At 55.6% G+C, this 17,295-nt stretch overlaps 1 protein-coding gene across 1 annotated transcript; it reads left to right on the top strand.

Annotated features, from left to right (window-relative positions):
• The first annotated feature begins 2,079 nt into the window (after positions 1 to 2,079).
• On the top strand, positions 2,080 to 15,277 carry SMPD1 (sphingomyelin phosphodiesterase 1). Its single transcript, XM_081002153.1, has 6 exons — positions 2,080 to 2,304; positions 8,263 to 9,026; positions 11,103 to 11,274; positions 11,404 to 11,480; positions 11,786 to 11,931; positions 13,574 to 15,277. The coding sequence occupies exons 1-6, from the start codon at positions 2,095 to 2,097 to the stop codon at positions 13,981 to 13,983; spliced, it is 1,779 nt and encodes a 592-aa protein (XP_080858279.1). The 5' UTR covers positions 2,080 to 2,094; the 3' UTR covers positions 13,984 to 15,277.
• The last annotated feature ends 2,018 nt before the right edge of the window (positions 15,278 to 17,295 follow it).

Genomic DNA, 17,295 nt, shown 5'->3' with positions numbered 1-17,295 from the left:
TAGTTGTTGTTCTCTGACATCTGGTGGGAGGGCGTTCCATAGGGCGGGCGCCACTACCGAGAAGGCCCTCTGCCTGGTTCCCTGTAACCTCACTTCTCACAATGAGGGAACTGCCAGAAAGCCCTCAGAGCTGGACCTCAGTGTCCGGGCAGAATATTATTATTATTATTATTATTATTATTATTATTGAATCATAGAATTGCAGATCTGGAGAAGACACCTAGGGTCATCTAGTCCAACCCCCTGCCTTGCAAGAGGTTCAAAATCCTTTTTAAAATGCACATGAAGTAAGAACTTTCTGGCGGTAAGAGCTATTCCTCAGTGGATGTTGGACTCTCCTAGACCCTTGGAGGTCTTTCAGCAGAGGTTGGACGGCCACCTGTCCTGGATGCTTAAGCTGAGATCCCTGCATTTTAAGGGGGTTGGACTAGATGGTCCTGGAGTTCCCTTCCAACTCTCCAATTCTGAGGCCCAAGTGAGAGGAAACGTCCCAGCCTCTCCTGCTCCCTTGGGGTCTTTTTCATTGGCTAAGGCAGGGAGCGGCCGCTGGGAGGGTCGTTCATCCGAAATCCCCCCGCAGAAACCCCATCGCGCAGCCGAGGAATGTCTTTTCATGCGCGCTTCTCGCTTGGCGATAATTATGCAATTATGCCGCGAACTGTTTACGTGGGCTGGATCGGCAGCAGCCTGTCACTCAGGCTTAACTGACAGCTGCCAGCGGCTTCCCTGAATATTCAGAGCTCCTGCGATCCACGCGCTGCATTTTAATGCTGCATTTTGACGAAGGGGCGCGGGCGCTTAAGGCAGCGAGCGGCGCGCAGCCAACGGTCCCGGCGCCCAGCTCCTCGCGCGCAGCGCAGCGGGCCGCGGATGCTGCCAGGCCGAGTCAGGCCACGGGGCCCAGCCCCATATTGCCCGCCCGGACCGGCAGAGGCTCTCCCGGGTCTCAGGCTCCCAGGCCGACCTGGCCAGGTGCCAGCGCGCTTTGCGCCCCCTCGGACCTTCGGCTCGCCAGGCAGGCGCTGCGCCCCCGAGGGGACCCCGCCCCGCGGCTCCCACCCCGTTTACACGCGTGTAGGAGCCGCCCGCCCGGCAGGATCGGCTCGCCCTCCTCCTCCTTGTATCTGAATTAGAGGCCGGAATAAAATCTTCCGCAGACAAAAATAAAAAATAAAAATTAGTTGTTTAGTTTACTTGTTTCTATTTTTCTCTTTTGTTTCGATTTGGGATTGTTATTGTTGTTTTTTATTTGCAAAATAAATAAAGCATTTATTTAATAAATAATAATGCTCCCCAGACGCCCTCCGGAAGAGGCCGAGACTCTCGGGGGTCTTTTTGCGCCTCCCCGTCCCTCGGAAAAGACCTCGGGGGTCTTGTTAAAAAGCCCCCTTCCGGGGTGCCAACTTGAACATTATATCGATCATGACGCATAATCGATCATAACGCGGCATCCACTCCATTGGAATGGCAATGCCCATCAACTTTGGGGGAGCTCGGCCCCCCCAAATATTTTCCGGCGGGTCCGAAGCCCACCCGGCCCCCTGTCCAGATAGACTGCGCGCGGCCAGGAGGCTCAGTCCGCTCCGGCGCCGCGCCTGGCCCCGATCCCTGAATCGCGCGCGTCTTGGGGGGCACAGCCGCGGCTCCTGTCCCCCCCCCCCCCGGCTCGGGCCGCGCAGGGCGCCGACGCCAGGTCGGCCATCTTGGATCCGGGCCGGAAGAGGCGGCTGCGCTCCGGCCGCGGCGGAGGAAGGAGGCTGAGCGCGGGGAAACCGGGAAGCCCCCCAACCCCGGACGCCCCCTCGGAGCCCCCGCCCCGCCTCGCGCGCCCGGCTCCCCCGCTGGCTCCGGGCGCGCAGGAGAAGAGCCGGGAAGGAGGGAGGGAGGGAGGGAGGGAGGCCAGCCAGCCAGCCGGCCGACGGGGGGGGCGGGCAGGCGGGGGCGCTTCTCCGGCCCGCCGACGCCCCTCCCCGGCCCGCCCCTCGCCTCCGCCCGCAGCCGAGCAGGAAGGAAGCGCAGCGCGGAGCGGCGAGCAAGGGAGCCGGCAAGTGAGGCTCTTCCCGGGCGTCGGGGCTGCTGTGGGGCGAGCGAGGCATGGGGGGGTCGGCGGGGGCGCGGGCGCTGCTTTGGGGGGCGCTGCTGGCCGGGGCGCTGGCCGGGCCGTGGGCCACCGAGGCCGGCGGCTCCCAGGACGCGGCGGCGCTGGCGGAGCTTCTCCCCGAGACCGGCGTCCGCTTCGGCTGGAGGAACCTCAGCTGCCCCGCCTGCAAGGCGCTCTTCCTGGCCCTCGACGTGGGCGTGCAGGTGGGTCTCCGGGGCGCGCGGGATGGGGGGCAGCGGGGCTCGGACGGGGCGGGCCGCTCGGGCGACCTCCTTCACTCTCCCCGCCCCCCAAAAGGAGAAGCGCTCCCCCCGGACGCCCCTTCTGACCGCAACCTGCGGCTTCTGCTTCCCAGCACGAATCAGCTGACAGGATGCCAGGAAAGCGACCCGAGCGGCGCCGCGGTCCCGACATGGCCGCTTTTAAGGCGCCGAGGGAGGCAGTCGGCATTGCGCGGGGTTGGGCTGGATGGCCTCGCGGGGTCCCGTCCAGCGCTACAAGCCTGGGATTCCACACGGCACCGAAGGGACCGCAGAAACCAGGGTGAACAGACGTGGCCGATTCCCCTCCCTTCCTGAAAGCCTTTCTGGGGCCACAGCAGAAAAGGCCCTGTTGACCTGAAGAGGCCCAGAGCGCAGCCCTCCCCCCCATTACTTGAACCCTAGTTGTGCGTCAGCTGCCCCACTTCCCTGTCTGAGGCTGTTGCCCTACAAGCAGGGGAAGCTGGGGCAGAGGGTGGCTCCCGATGGAAACCCCAAATGAAGGGGGCAGCTCCAGAAGCTGCCACTCCCCGGAGCCTTATTATCTAGCCAGGACTGCCTTCTCTGGCCGGCAGCTGCTCCCCCCCCCCCCAGGGTCACACAGGCAGGAGATGTTTTGCACCCGAGTCTGAAGAGGCTGCTGGCCCAGGACAACCTTTGGACCTTTCCTTTGCAAAACAGTTCTCTGCCCCGTGACCAGGGGGTCGGGGTGGGGCAAGGCTGCCCTAGGGCTCCACAGATCCCTGCAAGAAGCCAGAATCCACCCTGTGCATCCTGCCCTTCCTTGCTCTTCTTCTTGCCGAAGAATTTCCTTCTGTCCCTTCTGGGACACTCCCCCCCCAAGAGAAGGGAGTCCTGTGGGGAATCTTCCCAATTATTCCTGAAATGACCTGGCAGGAGGTCTCATGTCTACAGACACCTTTCATTTCCTTTACTCTGAATTTGAGCTTTTCTTAGTATCCTAGATTTGTAAAGTTGGAAGGGACCCTCAAAGGTCCTCTAGCCTAACCCCCTGCAATGCAGGTATCAAAAGCGAAGGAATCCCTCTGTCTTGTGGAGCTTGGGGGGGCAGAGGAGGGAGCCCTAAAGGGGTCAGGGACAGGCTGCCAGCACCCGCCCCTCCAAGCGAGATTTTAACCCATCATCGAATTGTTGCCGGAAGGGACCCTTGGGTCATCTAGCCCAACCCCCTGCAGTGCAACTAAATCCGTTCATTGGGAATTGGACAAGTTCTGAACTCCAGGCCGCGGCATCGCAGCTGCCCCTGCTTCTGCCTGAGACTGGCTTGGGGGGCAGCAGCTGGCAGCTGAGCCCAGCGCAGTCCAGGCTGCTCCCGCCACCCAGACCCCACAGATGCAACGGGATCCCTGGCAAAGGGGGAAGTTGCTCTCAGCCACAACACCCCCCCAGGTGAGTCAGCTGACTGCCTTGTCAGCTGCTTTGGGGAGGAAGTGTGGTGTAGTGGTTGGAGTGCTGGGCTTGGAAGCCAGGGCTCCAATCCCCCTTCAGGGAGTGACTTTGGACCAGTCACCATCTCTTGGCCCGACCTTGCAGGGGTATTGTGAGGTTAGGATGGAGAGGGGAAGAATTATGGGTGCCAACTTACAGAGTCAAAGAATTGACCCCCCCCCCATAAAGTATGAGAATTGCCCAGTCCCTTAGACCAGCCTCTGCCCACCTGGTGCCCCCCATTCCAGAAGCTGTGGGTGGCGCCTCCCAGCAGCCCCAGCCCACCTGGCAGAGGGCACCAGGTGGGCAGAAGCTGGCAAAGCAATGTCAGAGGTCCATAGCAGGTGGAGTGTGAAGGCGCCAGCCCCACCAGCCCCTCCCCACCTCTTCCTTCCAGATGTGCAGCTCTTCTGGCAGCCGAGCGACTTGGGCAGAGGCCCAGCTACCTTGGCTCTGGGCGGCAGCTTCTGGCTCCCGGTGTCATTAGACTTTTCCATGAAGCCGTTCCTCCCCTGTGTGGCCCTGGCTGCCTGGTTTCCCTGCTGCTCTGGGTGCCCGGCTGTCTCCGTCTGCCCCACCTGCCCCCCAGGGCCTGGCCCCAGTGGGGCAATGTGGTTTGCCAACTGCTCCCCCCAACCCAGCCCATCCTTCCGCCAAGCCAGAGGAGAAGCAGGTTGGGCAAGTCCGGGGGGGGGGGGAGTCCTTTCTGGGCCTGGGCTGCAAAACAGCCTGGAGGAGGGGACAGGGTGACTTGTTCCTTCACCAGAGTAAACATGGGCCTTCTCTTCAGAGCTCTGGAGGGTCTCCAACTATCTCTAGGGCTGTCACGGGGAAGGGGGAGCCAGCCAGTTTTCTGCTGCTCCTGAGGGCAGGACTCCGTCCAGGAAACTCACATGACAAGGAGATTCTGACTAAGCGTCAGAAAAAAATTCCTGAGGGTCAGAGTAAAGGGGGGGCTCATCTTCTTTGGAGGTTTCTAAGCAGAGCTTGGGGGGGGGGCTGTCTGTCCAAGATGCTTTATCTGAGATCCCCGCGTTGTGGGGGTTGGACTAGAGGACCTTTGGGGTTCCCTCTCGATTCCACAATTCTGTGACTTCCTCTTTCGGAATGAGGTGTTTTCAGAGCCTCTGACAAAGGACCTCCTTCCTTCCTTCCTTCTTTTCTTTTCTTTTCTTTTCTCCCCCCCCCCCCTTTTCTCTCTCTCTCTCTCTCTCTCTCTCTCTCTCTCTCTCTCTCTTTCTTTCTTTCCTTCTTCAGCCAAGAGGTAAGAGCCTCTTGACTCTCCCCTTTCTGTGCAGCTCCTCCTTTTCTGGTGCAGGAGAAGCTTCTGCCCCCCCCGCCCCTCCCCCTGCTGGAGTTGTAGGGGGGGGCTCACTTTGGCCCATTTTGCTATCCTTGCTGCTGGGCACTTCTCTGCCTCTCCCCCCCCCCCCACAAGAGAGGGAGGGTGCCAGGGCCCCTTCCGGAGCGGGGCCTCTCTTTGCCTCTTAATCTTCCCAAGGGAAAGGAGACTGTGAGCCGCTTTGAGACTCCTTAAAGGGAGTGAAAGGCGGGATATCAAATCCAAACTCTTCTTCTTATTATTAATCCCAGCCTTCCTCTGGTCACGGGATACTGCCTGGCACAGAGATCCCTGGCCAGGGTGATTTGCTCCCTTGGCAAGGGCGGGTGTTGAGCAGTGCCCTCAAAGGGATGATGGGGGTGCCGTGGGGCACAGGAGACCCCTGCCTGCCTGAAACAGGAAACACGGGTTGGGGAGCTTTTCCGCCACCCCTCAATTATCCGATTATGCATTTCATTTCCTGCATCCTGCAATTATCTGCAGAGGTGGCATTTGCATGCGTGCGGCAACCGCTTCCCCTTCGGAGGCTGCCCTGTTCCTCCCGCCCCTCCCTGCCAAGCCGTGACCCTGACCTCGTCCTTGCCTCCTGGCCCTGAGATGATGATGGTGATAATGATGATGATGATTACTGTATTTTTCGCTCTATAAGACGCACCAGACCACAAGATGCACCTTATTTTTGGAGGAGGAAAACAAGGGAAAAAAATATTCTGAATCTCAGAAGCCAGAACAACAAGAGGGATCACTGTGCAGCGAAAGCAGCAATCCCTCTTGCTGTTCTGGCTTCTGGGATAGCTGTGCAGCCTGCATTCGCTCCATAAGATGCACACACATTTCCCCTTACTTTTTTGGAGGGAAAAAGTGAGTCTTATAGAGCAAAAAATACGGTATATTTATTTATCCCCTGCCCATCTGGTTGGGTTTCCCCAGCCACTCTTGTCTTTTAATTCCCAACAGAATTAAAAGCACCATAAAATGAGGAGGCAGGGGCTGGACAGGGAGGCCCACTGGCCTTCAGCTCCTTCCTCACTTGCTGGGCAGCTGCAGCACCTCCACGACGAAGCTGGATCGGTGCCTCAGCTGTGATCCTGATGGGCCTTCAGGGGAGTCAGCTCTCTGCTGCCTGGCAGAGTGTAAGAACAGAAAGTCCTAGAGTGGAACCAGGGACTCCCAGGGGTCATCCAGTCCAACCCCCCGCAAGGCAGGAATCGCCACTCAAGGATCCTGGGCAGGTGGCCATGCAAGCTCTGCTTAGAAAGCTCCCAGGAAGGAGCGCCCACCCCTTAAAGCCCCTCTTAGTGCCACAAAGCTCTTCCAAATATTGAGTCCTGATCTTTTAATCCGGCGCTTTGGGATCTCTTGCTCTCTGGAGAAGCAGAAAAGAACTCCGGAAGGTGGACTTGGAGGAGATCCTCCGTTTTGTTTTTTAATAATACAGTGGACGCTTGGGTTGCGAACGTGATCCGTGCAGGATGCACGTTTGCAACCCGCAGTGTTTGCAACCCACGTCTGCGCCTGCGCGGGTTGCGATTTGGTGCTTCTGCACATGCATGACTGCCGAAACCCGGAAGTAACCCATTCCGGTACTTGCGGGTTCCGGCTGTCCGTAACCTGAAAAAACGCAACCTGAAGCGTCTGTAACCTGAGGTATGACTGTAATAATATTTATTAAGTTTTCCATTTTCGGGGAGTGATGATCTCCCAGTGATCTCACATTTGTGCTGCTTCCCTTAATTAGTCCGGGTAGTTCCAATAAGACATTCCATTGCAGATCCTTCATTTATTTTTAACAGCCTCTGAGTCTGTTTCTGTGTGAATGTTTATTTTCTGCGTTTTTCTTTGTTCTTCGACAGTCTGTCTGTGGCAATTCACTTTCACTTTCTCACGCCTGTCGCTTTCCACTGCGACACACCCCAAGCGGGAGGAAATCTGGCTCTCCACCATTTGTACCAGGCATATATCCAAACTTCTTGGTTTTATCTCCTTCCAAGACAAATAAGACTGTGCTGTAGCTAGAAACCATAATTTCCATCATCTATCTTATCAATCCGTTGAAAGTGATTACAAAATTCATAAATTCCACACAGTTAATTCTGTAGTTAAACCATAATCATAACAATAATGAAATACTCTTTCTTTCCAGTCCCACTTGCATATGTAAATCCAAAAATGAGACCTTTATCTGGTTGTAAATATGAAGATTATACCAGCAAGAATGAGTCTTTCTGTAAAAAAAGGATTGACTGTATTGTATAAGACTGGGGTTCCTTACTTTAAAATGATGTGAAAAACTGTGGGTTATTTATACACGGGGCAGTCTCCCCCCTATTTTCTTAAATTGGAGTCCCTAAAAATTGGGGGTGTCTAATACCTGGGGGCGTCTTATACACAGAAATATATGGTAAATCAAGTCTTACTGACTAGTGATTTACCGTATTTTTCACCCCATAGGACGCACTTTTTCCCCTCCAAAAATGAAGGGGAAATGTGTGTGCGTCCTATGGGGTGAATGCAGGCTTTCGCTGAAGCCTGGAGAGTGAGAGGGGTCGGTGCGCACCTACCCCTCTCGCTCTCCAGCCTTCACGCAGATCTCCACAAGCCGCGGGAGCCCACGCAGGGCTCCCGCGGCTTTCGGAGAGTTGCCTGCATGCCGAAGGCTGGGCACGCTGAGCTCAGCGCACCCAGACTTCGCACAGCTCTCTGCAAGGTGCGGGAGCCCGGCGCCAGGCTCCCACGGCTTGCAGAGAGTTGCCTGTTCTGGGGGCTGGGGTTGGGGGAAGCTTGGGCTTCCCCCGCCCCAGCCCCATGCCTGGGGGGGAAATAAAATGTTTTTCCTTTATTTCCCCCCCAAAAAACTAGGTGCGCCTTATGGGACGGTGCGTCCTATAGGGCGAAAAATACGGTAAATTGATTTGATTTAAATCGAATCCCCCCTGCCCCTAGTGAGAGTGGGGTTTCGAACCCTGCTCTCTCCCAGTTCCTTGAAGTCTGACTGGGTTCCTAGCTCTGCTCCCACAGAACCAGGGACTGGGAAGGGCCCCCTGGGCATCATCCAGCCCACCCCCCCTTCCCTTGGTGTGACCCTCTCTCTCTCCTCCCCTCCCTTGCAGCTACAGTCAAGCCAGGACTGGATCCAGCGCACGGGGGTGGCAGTCTGCCTGCGCCTCCGCGCGGGCACCCCCCAGGTGTGCCAGGACGTCATCCGCCTCTTTGTGCCCGACTTCCTGACGGCCTGGCGGCGCTCGGTGCTGCGCCCGGACGAGATCTGCGGGCTGCTGGTGGGCTCCCGCTGCGGCCACTGGGACATCTACTCCGACTGGAACGTTACCCTGCCGCGGGCGCCCAAGCCGCCCGTCGTGCCCCCCGCGCCCCCTCCGCCGGGCGCCCCCTCCTCCCGCATCCTCTTCCTCACTGATCTGCACTGGGACAAGGCCTACGCCCCCGGCAGCGACCCCGACTGCAAGAACGCCCTGTGCTGCCGGGGGGGCTCCCCGTCTCGCGGGCCGGGGGCCGGCTTCTGGGGCACCTACGGGCGCTGCGACCTGCCCCTGCACACCCTGGAGAGCCTCCTGCAGCACCTGGCAGGATCCGGCCCCTTTGACCTGGCCTACTGGACGGGCGACATCCCCGCCCACAACATCTGGGAGCAGAGCCGGGCTGACCAGCTGGGGGCGCTGGGCACCATCACGGCCCTCATCCAGAAGCACCTGGGGCCGCTGCCCGTCTACCCGGCCGTGGGCAACCACGAGGCCGTGCCCGTCAACGCCTTCCCCCCGCCCTTCGTGGTGGGCAACCAGTCCTCTGCCTGGCTCTACGAGGCCATGGCCGAAGCCTGGCGCCCCTGGCTGCCCCCCCATGCCCTGGGGACCCTCAGGTAGGCGGGGGGTCCTGCTCTGGAGGGGGGCATTGCACATTTCATAGGGATCCCAGCCAGAGAGTCCTTGGGGGTCCCACACGTCTACGTATCAGGCTCAGTGAGAGTGGAATTATTATTATTACCGTATTTTTCGCTCCATAAGACGCACCTTCTTCTTCCTAAAAACTAAGGAGAAATGTCTGTGCGTCTTATGGAGCAAATGCATGCTCCCTGGAGCCGAATTGCCCAAGGGTGAAAAGCAGATCATGCTTTTTTTTTTTGAAAAGAGGGAAGTGGGTGTTGAAACAAAGCCGCTGATCCGTTTGCCGATTGGGGAGAGAGATAAGGGACGCTAGAGATAAAGGAGGCTGCCTGGGAGGGGGGAGGTAAAGACAGCAAACTTGCAAAAGGGGGAAACAGGAAGACTAAAGCAACAAGGAGAGAAATTAGAAGAAAAGGAGGAGCAAAAAACTGCTCCAGCTGAGGAAAAGACACTAAGGCAAACAAGAGGGAAGGGAGTGTTGAAAGGAAGCAGCTGATCGGTGGGATCGGAAGAGAGATAAGGGAGAGATAAAGGAGGCTGCCTGGGAGGGGGGAGGTAAAAGCCCATGGATCCTCAGGATTTTTACCATCAGATCACATGTCTGTGGCCACAGCATGAACCACAAAAATCATACATCCACTGTTTCGTTCAGAATATATTTTTTCTTGTTTTCCTCCTCTAAAAAACTAGGTGCATCTTATGGTCAGGTGCGTCTTATGGAGCGAAAAATACGGAATAATAATAATAATAATATTTTTTTCAATTTATACACCACCCTATACCCAGAGGTCTCAGGGCGGTTCGCAACAAGACCACAACATATGAAATCCAACCAAAAGCAGTAACCCAATACCCCCCCCCCCAAATGCCAGATTCTAAAAGAAAGTTGGATGTCAATAAGATCAACCAAAGACTTGGTTAAAAAGGAATGTTTTTGCCTGGCGCCTAAAGGTGTGTAATGAAGGTGACCTTCCCTGGGGAGAGCATCCCGCAGACAGGGAGCTACTGCAGAGAAGGCCCCGTTCTCATGTCGCCACCCTCTGGACCTCTCAAGGAGGCGGCACACGAAGGAGGGCCTCAGAAGATGATCTCAGGGTCCAGGTGGGTTCATATGGAAAGAGGCGGTTTTGAGGTCTTGCAGTCCTGAGCCTTTTAAGGCTTTATAGGTCAAAACCAGCACTTTTAATTGGTCCCAGAAACTAATGGGTAGCCAGTGCAGTCGGACCCGGATTGGTGTGAGATGTTCAAACCGCCTTGCTCCGGTGAGCAGCCTGGCCACTGAATTTTGCACCAGCTGAAGTTTCTGATCCATCTTCAGAGGCAGCCCTACGTAGAACGCATTGCAGTAATCTAACCTTGAGGTTAGACGCGGGTGGTGCTGTGGGTTAACCACAGAGCCTAGGGCTTGCCAATCAGAAGGTCGGTGGTTCGAATCCCCGCCACGGGGTGAGCTCCCGTTGCTCAGTCCCTGCTCCTGTCAACCTAGCAGTTCCAAAGCATGCCAAAGTGCAAGTAGATAAATAGGTACCACTTCGGCAGGAAAGTAAACGGTGTTTCCGTGCGCTGCTCTGGTTCGCCAGAAGCGGCTTAGTCATGCTGGCCACATGACCCGGAAGCTGTACACCGGCTCCCTCGGCCAGTAAAGCGAGATGAGCGCCGCAACCCCAGAGTCAGGCACGACTGGACCTAATGGTCAGGGGTTCCTTTACCTTTACCTTGAGGTTACCAGAGCATAGACAGCAGTAGTTAGGCTCTCCCTGTCCAGATAGGGGCATAGCTGGGCCATCAGCCTAAGGTGATAGAAGACACTCCAGGCCACCTGAGCCTCCAGCAACAGTGAAGGATCCAGGAGGACCCCAAAGCTACGAACCTGCTCCTTTGGGGCAGCGTAACCCCATCCAGAGCAGGCAACCTCGGACCCATCTGGTCTAGGGAACCCCCCACTAACAGGGCCTCCATCTCACCTGGATTGAGGGAGGGCAGGGACTGGGGTTTCTTTTCCTTCCTGCGCCCTGACGCCTCTCCCCCCCCCCCTTTCTTCCCCGCCGCAGGTTGGGGGGCTTCTACACCCTCCTGCTGCAGCCCGGTCTGCGCCTCGTCTCCCTCAACATGAACTTCTGCTCGGACGCCAACTTCTGGCTCCTCATCAACTCCACGGACCCGGCCGGGCAGCTGCAGTGGCTGGTGGGGGTCTTGCAGGGGGCGGAGGAGCAAGGCGAGAAGGTGAGGGGGCTTCACAGGGGGTGGGGGACGGGGGGCAGACTCCTTCCTTCCTGCCCGGTCCAGCTGTGTGCCAGTCCAGCCCCCCAGAATGGTTCTCAGCCCCACTTCTTCTTCTTGCCCCCCACCCAGGTCCACATCATCGGCCACATCCCCCCGGCGCACTGCATGCGCTCCTGGGGGTGGAACTATTACCGCATCATCAGCAGGTGAGACGCTTGCATGCCCCCCCCGCCACCTGGGACCTTGCCCTCCCTCCATGCCGCTCTGCCAGTCGGAAGGGACCCCAAGGGCCATCTAGTCCAGTTGGGGGGGCCGCCTCCTCCCCTGGCCCCCTTAATCCTGCTCTTTCCTGCCTCTTGCCCCCCATGGCTGGGCCAGAAAGGGGGCCACTGCCCATTCTCCCCATGGCGTCCCCCTGCCCTGCCTCAGTTTCCCAGGCTGTGGCCGTGGGTTCTGGGAAGAGGAGATCCCAGCTAGCCCCACATTTACCCCTGTCCTCTCCCCCCCCCAGGTTTGAGGGCACGGTGGCCGGGCAGTTCTTTGGCCACACGCACTTGGACGAATTTGAGCTGTTCTACGACGAGGAGACCCTCTCGCGCCCGGTGGGCATCGCCTTCGTGGCCCCCAGCGTCACCACCTACGTCAACCTCAACCCAGGTGAGTTGTGGGGAGGGAATCCTGCCCCCAGGGCTGGCCAAGGATGAAATGGGGATCCCCATCAGCATCAGTGCCCAATCCTCTCCAAAAGCAGTCCGAGTTGTGGCAATCGCTTACTCTTGTGGCAGGGAGTTCCACAGCTCACCTAAGAAGGACTCATAAAACTGTCCTGTCCTTCCTAGTGGGGTAGGAGAGCTAGGGTGGGGGGGGGTCACATCTGACCCCCCTTTGGATTTCAGATAGTAGATGAGTCTGGAAAAACCCAGGTAACACCTTTTCAAGGCCCTCTAGCAGTTCTAGTAGCTCATTGACCAGGAGGAAAGTACTGTATTTTTTGCTCTATAAGATTCACCTTTTCCCTCCTAAAAAGTAAGGGGAAATGTGTGTGCATCTTATGGAGCGAATGCAGGCTGCGCAGCTATCCCAGAAGCCAGAATATTGTTTTTCTTGTTTTCCTCCTCCAAAAACTAGGTGCGTCTTTTGTTCTGGTGTGTCTTACAGAGCGAAAAATACGGTATTTAGCATTAACTCTGGAATTGTGGACTCGATTCTAACCAAACTAAGTCTCCTAAAGCAAAATCTACATCAATCGCACCCCATACTCCCAAAAAATGACCATAAAACCCTCAAACTCCCTGCCTTTAATCATTGATATGAGGCATCCTTAAAGAGTAACTGTAATTTTAGTACATCAGTACAAAAAACAAATGTCAAATACAATAATATTCAACTGAATTTGGCCAGAATCGAGTAGACCCTTCCAGAGTGAATGCTAAATGCAAGACTAGTCTCTCCTTTTAGGCTGTCTGAAATTGGTTGGCAGAAACACATTGGGATTATTTCCAGAACTCCTGGCCCACCGTCCGAGAGATGCATGCTGGGAGTTGCGGTTGGAGGCCTGGGGGCCCCCTTTGCTTTTCTAGGGGGGTGCAGAATGCTGCTGCCACAGCCCCTTTCATTTAAACAGGAAAAACAACTTTCTTACGTTTTCAAAATTTGCAACAAAAGAATACTAAAAAAATTCCTAAATTACATAGTCTAAGATAAAAATAAGTCTTACAAATTACATAATAGAAATAGCTACAGGTAGGCAGCCATGCTGGCCTGCTGTAGTCAAAACAAAATAAAAAAAATTCCTTCCAGTAGCACTTTAGAGTGTATCTGAAGAAGTGTGCATGCACACGAAAGCTCATACCGATAACAAACTTGGTTGGTCTCTAAGGTGCTATTGGGAGGAATTTTTTTATAACAGAAATATTTAAAGATCAAGATAAATAGAATAACAGCGAGAGAGAGAGAAGAAAAGAAAGAAAAAGACGAAAAAACCAAAACAAAATGACAAAACTAAAAACTGCAACAAAAGGCAACAAAAAAATAAAAATAAAAATACTTTTCAATAACAAACATTATTCAGGAAGTTCAAACCAATACTTATATATTTTGTACACGAAGTCCTCCATACTTGTTTGAGTCCCTTATAAATTTATTGACTTCCCTCTATCACTTTGCGGCTTCGACTCTATTATTATAATTCAATAATCTGCGTTTGATTGTCCAAACAGTAGGAAGGAAGATTTTCCTGTTTTGTGAAATTAAACACAACCCAATGATGTTGTTGTTGTTGTAACCCTTTCCCTGCCAGGCTACCGCGTCTACCAGGTGGACGGCCCGCGTCCCGGCAGCTCCTTCCAGGTCCTGGACCACGAGACCTTCATCCTCAACCTGACGCTGGCCAACGTGCCGGGTGCGAAACCCCAGTGGCAGCGCCTCTACGGGGCCCGCCAGGCCTACGGCTTGGCCAGCGCCTTCCCGGCCGACTGGGACGCCCTGGTGCGGCGCATGCAGACGGACGAGGGTCTCTTCCAGCGCTTCTGGCTCCTGATGCACAAAGGGCACCAGCCACACAAGCCCTGCCAGGACCTCTGCAGAACCGCCCTGCTCTGCGCCCTGCGGACCGGCAAGGCCGACGACCCCCGGCTCTGCCCGGAGCACGCCCAAAAGGTGCCCTTCGCCCAGATCCAGGCCTGGTGGAGGCAGCGCCAGCTCTGCTAGGACCCCCCACCTCTGCCCAGAAGCCCCGCAGGAAAGACCGCCTCCTTCCAAGGGAGTTTGTCGTGTGGTCAAACAGGATCGGGGCCGCGGCAGATCGGGGCCGCCTCTTAGGGATTCCTGCCTGGCAGGGGGTTGGGCTAGATGACCACCAGGGTGCCCTTGGCTTCTAAGGCTTCTGGACTTTGCCCTAGACTCTCCAGCCCCCCATGCAAGTATTGGGGGAGGGAGTGGCCTGGACTGAGGAAACCCACCCCCCCTTTCAAACACTGGAGCTGCCTCCCCACTGGAGGGAACTGATTTACATGAAGGAAATGGGGGGGTCTTCTCTCCCCCCCCCACGCTCTTGCTTTGCCTTGTTAGCTCCCCTCCCCCATCCTGCTGCTGCAGCTGGGTTGGCTTGGGGGCCCCCCGAGTCTGCATCGCAGGGAGGATCACAGAATCGTAGAGTTGGAAGGGACCCCCTGTGGTCATCTAGCTGAACCCCGTCTCCCCCCGTCTCTCTTCAGTGGGGCTCGGAGCGGGCTGAGGCCAAAATGAAAGGCCTACAGTCAGGGGGAGAGCAGTGGCTGCTACTCCCAGACTCCCCTCCCCCACTTTAAACCTAAAGCACATGAGGCCCCCCCCCCCAGAACCCTGGGAACTGTAGTTCGCCCCCTCCAGAGCTACAGCTCCCAGCACCCTCCACCAATTCTCTAAGCACAGAGTTTGTCCGCAGCCCACAGACCCGGAGGATGGGCTGCGCTGCCTGTTTGGGAGCGATGGGTCACCCCTCCAGCCTCCCACAAGTTGCCTGCCGGGGGGGGCACTCTCAGGAACTGCTCCTCCAAAGACATCCCTGGCTCTTCCCACCCCCACCCCCCTCCCCACTGTTGCCTTGGATGTTTCTTTGAGGGGCTGAGTGGAAGCCCCCCCCCCCCACAATCCTTTCTTTCTGGCCCAGCCTGGGGAAGCATCTCACACAGGACCCCCAGGACCGCCTTAAGCAGAGTCAGACCCTTGCTCCCTCTAGCTCAGCAGTGCCGACACGGACTGGCAGCAGCAGCACCCCCAGCGTGGATTTCGGGCAGGAAGCCTCACCCAGCCACACCTGGACATGCCGCCAGCGGGACTTGAACCCGGGACCCTCTTTACCCAAAGCAGATTCTCGGCCGCTGAGCTTTGGCCCTTCCTCATACGCAGGAAACCCGCACTCGTGACCGTCTCCTCGTCTTCCGACTGGGTTGGGGGCTTCCCCCTATTTATATTCACCCCACCCACCTGTGCAATAAATTATTTCTGGCTCTGCCACATCTCTCGTCTGGCTCCAGTCTGTGTCTTTCCCCACCAGGAATGGCGACCCCCACCCTCCCCGTCCGGGCGCTCCTGAAAACAGGCCATGTTCCGGCCAATGGACCCCCTTGTCCAGCTTCCAATCTGGCCCCAAGCGTGGCAGCAGCCCTTCCCCTGCCCCACAGCAGTTCATTGGGGTCTATTGCTCCTGGCACTGGAGGCTCCCAGAGGCACCACTGGCTCATAGCCAACCTCTCGCACCAAGAGCTGCCTCTTCAGAGCACAGGGAGAGCCTGCGGGATCAGACCCACTGCCCCTCTGGCTCAGCCTCCTCTTCTTCCAGGGGCCCCTTACGGGAAACCCCCCAGCAGGATTCGAACACAAGAGCAACTCCAGAGGCATCGCTGTCTCCCTCCGCGGAGGCCACTGGGGCTGCCGGCCATGGATAACCCTCTCGTCCGCCGTGAAGTCGCCTGATCCTCCTTCAAAGCCATCTCGGTTGGGGGCCATGGCTGTTCTGTAGTTGAAGGAGCTCTTGATTTCACCTCCCGACATTCTGCCCCCTTGGATGTCCACAAATTCTAGCTTAATGGGTTTCCGGCTGATGTCACGATCCGTGATGGTCAAGCTCTGCTGCCCTCCGGGGGCAGGGGAAAGCCAGGATTTATGGGGTAAAAGTCCTGCTAATGCTCCTCGGGGGTTCTGGGGAGTTCCCTGCACTCCACGGCGTCGCTTAAGCCCATATCTGCCAATTTGAAAGGCAGATCAGGTGCGACTTGCAAGTGTGTCCTTGCCACGGACAAATCTCCATCTCCAGCATGATTTGTGATTTATTCTTCACTAATTTGGAATACAGCCATTCCGTGGAAGCCGAACGGAATCCGTTCTGGAAGTCTCTTCAATTTCCAAAACGTTTGAAAATCAAAGCACGGCTTCCAATTGGCTGCAGGAAGCCCCATCAAACATTTGGCTTCCAAAAATAGTTCGCAAACTGGAACAGCCACTTCTGGGTTTGCAACATTCAGGAGCCAAAATGTTTGGGAACTAAGCTATTCGACTTCCAAGGTTCAACAGTATTGGCCTTAATTATGAGGCCGTCCTCAAAGGGCATATGATAAAGGGCTGCTACCAATCAGCTGCCGGAAGGACTGGGTTTGGATCTCTGAAGGTATCTGATTTTCAAGAAGCGTGAAAATCCTTACAACAGCCGGGAAGGAAGGGGGAGGACAAGACACGCTGCGTTTTCATCTGGTTTCCAAATTGTCTTTTTCTTTCTTATCCCCCCCGCAAAATGAATGAGCCGTGTGTAGCTATGCTATTCTGTCTGACACCGAGGGAAAGGGGGGGGGCATTTGATTTATGCCCAGTGAAGGATTTAACAATGTTTTATTATGCCCTCCCACTTTGACCAAGGTAGAATGCACTTCATTTAAATTATCTTTGGACTGGACCAGGAGTGTAAGAACAATTAAGGGTAAGAAGATGAACGGCTGCTAATTAAATCTGGCAATAGCTTGCATTTGTGAAAAGACGGGGTTTTTTTAACTGCGCGCTGAGGAAGAACCCCAGCGTGGAATTTTAATAGCAGAGAGGGGTCATCTTGTTGGAGAGTTATTTATATCCGCAGTCTGCAGAGATCTCAAAGGAATGGAAAGTGACTTTGTAAACATTGCAGAGAACTGGACAAAGGAAGGTGGCAATGATCTGCGAAAACGTTTATGAAGACTACACACGTGAAAAGGATTTTATATTCTTAAAAGTAAGAGAGGTGCTGAATGCAAGGGAACTGGAAAAGTCAGCTGTGAGAATGGGCTAACATCCAGAGAAGGATTAAGAGGAGATTAAAGAAGAATGAAGTGGCAACATCAGGAAGTAATGGACACCTAATTTTCAAAAGAAATTGTGTTAAATTTAAATAATTTGGACAGGTTTGTATGTATTTAGAAAACCAATAAAAAATATAATACAAATTCTAGCCTTACGAGTAGGGCTGGGAGATGCCTGCTTTTCTAGATCGTCATCTGAACCTCAAGATATCACAAT

Source organism: Podarcis pityusensis (genome assembly GCF_964106645.2).
Source record: "Podarcis pityusensis genome assembly, chromosome: 4".
Lineage (NCBI taxonomy): Eukaryota > Metazoa > Chordata > Lepidosauria > Squamata > Lacertidae > Podarcis > Podarcis pityusensis.
The sequence above is the reverse complement of the archived record's forward strand: the minus strand, read 5'-3'. Positions and strand labels throughout refer to the sequence as shown.